The following is a 6785-nucleotide window of genomic DNA, read 5'->3' as shown; positions in this document are numbered from 1 at the left end:
TTTGGAGAGTTCTGTCAGTCCAAAGATGAGACTAAATGTAAATGAGTACAGATCTGGAGTTTAATCCCAGAGTCTGAGTTGCAGAGATAAACAATGAAGTGTGTTAGATTCCATGTGATGATCGATGTAATTAATGGATGGCATGACCAGCTGGATGTTGTTGATATCTTGTGTGTGTGTGTGTGTGTGTGTGTGTGTGTGTGTGTGTGTGTGTGTGTGTGTGTGTGTGTGTGTGTGTGTGTGTGTGTGTGTGTGTGTGTGTGTGTGTGTGTGTGACTTGGTGGGAGCAGATCATCAGTACACATCACAGACTGCCTGTTCCACGTGGTGGGGAGTGTTGCTGGTATGGTGGTGGTGTGTTGCTGGTGTGGTGGTGGTGTGTTAGTGGTGTAGTGGTGGTGTGTTGCTGGTGTGGTGGTGGTGTGTTGCTGGTGTGGTGGTGTGTTGCTGGTATGGTGGTGGCGTGTTGCTGGTGTGGTGGTGGTGTGTTAGTTGTGTAGTGGTGGTGTGTTGCTGGTGTTGTGGTGGTGTGTTGCTGGTGTGGTGGTATGTTGCTGGTATGGTGGTGGTGTGTTGCTGGTGTGGTGGTGTGTTGCTGGTATGGTGGTGGTGTGTTGCTGGTGTGGTGGTGTTGTGTTGGTGGTGTGTTGGTGTTGGTAGTGTGATGGTGGTGGTGTGTTTCTGTTGCTGGTATGGTGGTGTGTTGCTGGTGTGGTGGTGTTGTGGTGGTGGTGTGTTGCTGGTATGGTGGTGTGTTGCTGGTGTGATGGTGGTGGTGGTGGTGTGTTAGTGGTGTGTTAGTGGTGTGGTGGTGGTGTGTTGGTGGTGTGGTGGTGGTGTGTTGGTAGTGTGGTGGTGGTGTGTTGGTGGTATGTTGGTGGTGTGTTGGTGGTGTGGTGGTGTGTTGCTGGTGTGATGTGGTGGTGGTGTGTTGGTGTTGTGTTGGTGGTGTGTTAGTGGTGTGTTAGTAGTGTGGTGGTGGTGTGTTGGTGGTATGTTGGTGGTGTGTTGGTGGTGTGGTGGTGTGTTGCTGGTGTGATGTGGTGGTGGTGTGTTGGTGTTGTGTTGGTGGTGTGTTAGTGGTGTGTTAGTGGTGTGGTGGTGGTGTGTTGGTGGTGTGGTGGTGGTGTGTTGGTAGTGTGGTGGTGGTGTGTTGGTGGTATGTTGGTGGTGTGTTGGTGGTGTGTTGGTGGTGTGGTGGTGGTGTGTTGGTGATGTGTTGGTGGTGTGTTGGTAGTATGTTGGTGGTGTGGTGGTGTTGTGGTGGTGGTGAGTTGGTGGTGTGGTGGTGGTGTGTTGGTGGCGTGGTGGTGGTGTGTTGGTGGTGTGTTGGTGGTGGTGTGTTGGTGTTGTGTTGGTGGTGTGTTAGTGGTGTGTTAGTGGTGTGGTGGTGGTGTGTTGGTGGTGTGTTAGTGGTGTGTTGGTGGTGTGGTGGTGGTGTGTTAGTGGTGTGTTAGTGGTGTGTTGGTGGTGTGGTGGTGTGTTGCTGGTGTGATGTGGTGGTGGTGTGTTGGTGTTGTGTTGGTGGTGTGTTGGTAGTATGTTGGTGGTGTGGTGGTGTTGTGGTGGTGGTGTGTTGGTGGTGAGTTGGTGGTGTGGTGGTGGTGTGTTGGTGGTGTGTTGGTGGTGGTGTGTTGGTGTTGTGTTGGTGGTGTGTTAGTGGTGTGTTAGTGGTGTGGTGGTGGTGTGTTGGTGGTGTGTTAGTGGTGTGTTAGTGGTGTGTTGCTGGTGTGGTGGTGTGTTGCTGGTGTGATGTGGTGGTGGTGTGTTGGTGTTGTGTTGGTGGTGTGTTAGTGGTGTGGTGGTGGTGTGTTGGTGGTGTGTTGGTAGTGTGGTGTGTTGGTGGTATGTTGGTGGTGTGTTGGTGGTGTGTTGGTGTTGTGTTGGTAGTATGTTGGTGGTGTGGTGGTGTTGTGGTGGTGGTGTGTTGGTGGTGAGTTGGTGGTGTGTTGGTGGTGAGTTGGTGGTGTGGTGGTGGTGTGTTGGTTGTGTGGTGGTGGTGTGTTGGTGGTGTGTTGGTAGTATGTTGGTGGTCTGGTGGTGTCGTGGTGGTGGTGTGTTAGTGGTGTGTTGTGGTGGTGGTGTGGTGGTGGTGAGTTGGTGGTGTGGTAGTGGTGTGTTGGTTGTGTGGTGGTGGTGTGTTGGTGTTGGTTGTGTGGTGGTGGTGTGTTGGTGGTGTGTTGGTGTTGGTGGTGTGGTGGTAGTGTGTTGCTGGTGTGTTGGTGGTGTGGTGCTGGTGTGTTGCTGGTGTGTTGGTGTTGGTGGTGTGGTGGTGGTTTGTTGTTGGTGTGTTGGTGGTGTGGTGGTGGTGTGTTGGTGGTATGGTGGTGTGTTGCTGGTTTGGTGGTGTTGGTGGTAGTGTGGTGGTGGTGTGTTGGTGGTGTGTTGGTGTTGGTTTTGTGTTGCTGGTATGGTGGTGTGTTGGCGTGTGTGTGTGTTGCTGGTGTTTTGCTAGTATGGTGGTGTGTTGGTGGTGTGTTTCTGCTATGGTGGTGTGTTGGTGTTGGTGGTGTGGTGGTGGTTTGTTGCTGGTGTGTTGGTGGTGTGGTGGTGGTGTGTTGGTGGTATGGTGGTGTGTTGCTGCTGTGGTGGTGTCGGTGGTAGTGTGGTGGTGTGTTGGTGTTGGTTGTATGGTGGTGTGTTGGCGTGTGCATGTGTTACTGGTGTGGTGGTGGTGTGTTGCTGGTGTGTTGCTAGTATGGTGGTGTGTTGGTGGTGTGGTGGAGGTGGTGGTGTGTTGGTGAGTTGGTGGTGTGGTGGTGTGGTGGTAGTGTGTTGCTGGTGTGTTGGTGGCATGGTGCTGGTGTGTTGCTGGTGTGTTGGTGGTGTGTTGGTGGTGTGGTGGTAGTGTGTTGCTGGTGTGTTGGTGGCGTGGTGCTGGTGTGTTGCTGGTGTGTTGGTGGTGTGTTGCTGGTGTGTTTCTGGTGTGTTGGTGCTGTAGTGGTGGTGTAGTAGTGGTGGAGTGATGTTGTGTTGGTGGTGTAGTGGTGGTGTGGTGGTGGTGTGTTGCTGGTGTGTTGCAGGAGATAACAAACTTCTTTCTAGACAACATTAATTATTTTGTTCTCTCGTCAGAAAATAAAGAAACATTCCCCCGACCTTCTCCCTCTCTCACACCTGCACTTTCACGTTCCACCAGGTGACAACATGACACACATTCATGAAGATAATAACAATTCTAACTTCCTGTCTTCAACGTACTCTACTCTCACTTGTTTCTACTTCCTGTCTTCAACGTACACTCCTCACACATGTTTCTACTTCCTGTCTTCAACGTACACTCCTCACATGTGTTTCTACTTCCTGTCTTCAACGTACACTCCTCACACGTGTTTCTACTTCCTGTCTTCAACGTACTCTCCTCACACATGTTTCTACTTCCTGTCTTCAACGTACACTCCTCACACGTGTTTCTACTTCCTGTCTTCAACGTACATTCCTCACACATGTTTCTACTTCCTGTCTTCAACGTACACTCCTCACATGTGTTTCTACTTCCTGTCTTCAACGTACACTCCTCACACGTGTTTCTACTTCCTGTCTTCAACGTACACTCCTCACACATGTTTCTACTTCCTGTCTTCAACGTACACTCCTCACACGTGTTTCTACTTCCTGTCTTCAACGTACACTCCTCACACATGTTTCTACTTCCTGTCTTCAACATACACTCCTCACACTTGTTTCTACTTCCTGTCTTCAACGTACACTCCTCACACATGTTTCTACTTCCTGTCTTCAACGTACACTCCTCACACTTGTTTCTACTTCCTGTCTTCAACGTACACTCCTCACCCTTGTTTCTACTTCCTGTCTTCAACGTACACTCCTCACACGTGTTTCTACTTCCTGTCTTCAACGTACACTCCTCACACGTGTTTCCACTTCCTGTCTTCAACGGACACTCCTCACATGTGTTTCTACTTCCTGTCTTCAACGTACACTCCTCACACGTGTTTCTACTTCCTGTCTTCAATGTACACTCCTCACACGTGTTTCTACTTACTGTCTTCAACGTACACTCCTTACACGTGTTTCTACTTCCTGTCTTCAACCTACGCTCCTCACATGTGTTTCTACTTCCTCTCTTCAACGCACACTCCTCACATTTGTTTCTACTTCCTGTCTTCAATGTACACTCCTCACACGTGTTTTCTACTTCCTGTCTTCAACGTACACTCCTCACACGTGTTTCTACTTCCTGTCTTCAACGTACACTCCTCACACATGTTTCTACTTCCTGTCTTCAACGTACACTCCTCACACATGTTTCTACTTCCTGTCTTCAACATACACTCACACTTGTTTCTACTTCCTGTCTTCAACGTACACTCCTCACACATGTTTCTACTTCCCGTCTTCAACGTACACTCCTCACACATGTTTCTACTTCCTGTCTTCAAGGTACACTACTCACACTTGTTTCTACTTCCTTTCTTCAACGTACATTCCTCACACATGTTTCTACTTCCTGTCTTCAACGTACACGCCTCACACGTGTTTCTACTTCCTGTCTTCAACGTACACTCCTCACATGTTTCTACTTCCTGTCTTCAATGTACACTCCTCACACGTGTTTCTACTTCCTGTCTTCAACGTACACGCCTCACACATGTTTCTACTTCCTGTCTTCAACGTACACTCCTCACATGTTTCTACTTCCTGTCTTCAACGTACACTCCTCACACATGTTTGTACTTCCTGTCTTCAACGTACACTCCTCACACATTTTTCTACTTCCCGTCTTCAACGTACACTCCTCACACATGTTTCTACTTCCTGTCTTCAAGGTACACTACTCACACTTGTTTCTACTTCCTTTCTTCAACGTAAATTCCTCACACATGTTTCTACTTCCTGTCTTCAACGTACACGCCTCACACGTGTTTCTACTTCCTGTCTTCAACGTACACTCCTCACATGTTTCTACTTCCTGTCTTCAACGTACACTCCTCACACGTGTTTCTACTTCCTGTCTTCAAGGTACACTCCTCACATTTGTTTCTACTTCCTGTCTTCAACGTACACTCCTCACACTTGTTTCTACTTCCTGTCTTCAACGTACATTCCTCACACATGTTTCTATTTCCTGTCTTCAACATACACTCCTCACACTTGTTTCTACTTCCTGTCTTCAACGTACACTCCTCACACATGTTTTTACTTCCTGTCTTCAACGTACACTCCTCACATGTTTCTACTTCCTGTCTTCAACGTACACTCCTCACACATGTTTCTACTTCCTGTCTTCAACGTACACTCCTCACACATGTTTCTACTTCCTGTCTTCAACGTACACTCCTCACACGTGTTTCTACTTCCTGTCTCCAACGTACACTCCTCACACTTGTTTCTACTTCCTGGCTTCAACATACACTCCTCACACATGTTTCTACTTCCTGTCTTCAAGGTAAACTACTCACACGTGTTTCTATTTCCTGTCTGACTCCCTCACATGCCTCAGGCGCACCCAGTCGGGCGTCCCCTCGGCTTCAGTGCGAGCTGTGCAGTATTTGCGTGACCTCGAGAGCGAGATGGCGCAGCAAACAACGCCGCATTTCCCCCGGCGGCGGACTGAACTTGTTAATCGGCCGATAATTGCGGATTTAAAAGGAGATCCCGACTCAGGTGGTGGGAGAACTGTGGGCGGACGGCGGACGCTTTGTCCATTAGCGGCGGCCATGTGATGACAATTAGGTATGTCGGGTGTGCCGTGTGGCGGGCGGGGGAACGGGAGCGGATGTGGAATTCATTACGCCAGCCAGTTAGCCCATTTTGCAGCGGCTAAACGCCCTTGTTAAAAGTGTATTTGCCATGGTAACGCAGTAATGAGGGTTGTTTGGAGACACCACCCCCGGTAGAGTTGGCCCTAAGTGGGGCGAGCTGGAGACCGAGGTTACGCACGTGTCGGCGTCTCATTCCCACACAAAATGCATCAGCACGCAGGCAGAGCTAAGATGGCGAGACAGGCTGCGCTGGGTAATGAGTGCACCCTGTTGTTTGTGGCCCCGTCCGGGTCCAGGGGCCCGGGCACATGAAGACAAGAGCAAACATGTTGTTTAAAAATATCCTTACATTTCTTTATATCTGCCAGCATTATTGTTATGTCCATGAACAACTGTGCTGGTTTACAATACTTCTAACCTTGCCATACAAACCCCAAGTACATATTATTATTATTATTTTTATTATTATTATTATTATTATTATTATTATTATTATTACTATATTATATTATTATGTTATTATTATGATTATTATTATTATTATTGTTGTTTTTATATTATTATTATAATATTTGTATTTTATATTATATTATTACATTACATTGTTATTTTTTTTTGTTATTATTATTATATTATTATCATTATATATATTATTGTTGTATCCATGAACAACTGTGCTGGTTTACAATATCTAGCATACTTTCAAACTTTGTCATACAAACCCCAAGTACATATTAATATTATTATTATTATTATTATTATTATTATTATTATTATCATTATTACTATATGTTCTTATTATGTTATGTTTATGCTGTTGTTATTATTATTATTATTATTATTATTATTATCATTATTATTATTATTATTATTATTATTATTATTATTATTATTATTATTATTATATTATTATGTTATAATATTATTATTATAATACCATGATATTATATTATAATAATAATCATTATTATTATTATTATATCCAGGCTCGGGATCTTTCTGTGTGGAGTTTGCATGTTCTCCCCGTGAATGCGTGGGTTCCCTCCGGGTACTCCGGCT

The 6785-nt window shown here is 46.3% G+C and overlaps 1 protein-coding gene across 1 annotated transcript; it reads right to left on the bottom strand.

Moving 5' to 3' along the window:
* Positions 1 to 1790: 1790 nt before the first annotated feature.
* Positions 1791 to 2654, bottom strand: LOC133537715 (histidine-rich glycoprotein-like). The gene has a single exon (XM_061878806.1). It carries the CDS (start codon positions 2652 to 2654, stop codon positions 1791 to 1793), a length of 864 nt encoding a protein of 287 aa, XP_061734790.1.
* Positions 2655 to 6785: the final 4131 nt, after the last annotated feature.

The sequence above is a fragment of the Nerophis ophidion genome, linkage group LG19 (assembly GCF_033978795.1).
Source record: "Nerophis ophidion isolate RoL-2023_Sa linkage group LG19, RoL_Noph_v1.0, whole genome shotgun sequence".
Classification (NCBI taxonomy): Eukaryota; Metazoa; Chordata; class Actinopteri; order Syngnathiformes; family Syngnathidae; genus Nerophis; species Nerophis ophidion.
Note: the sequence above shows the minus strand (reverse complement) of the source record. Positions and strands in the feature narration are given on the sequence as shown.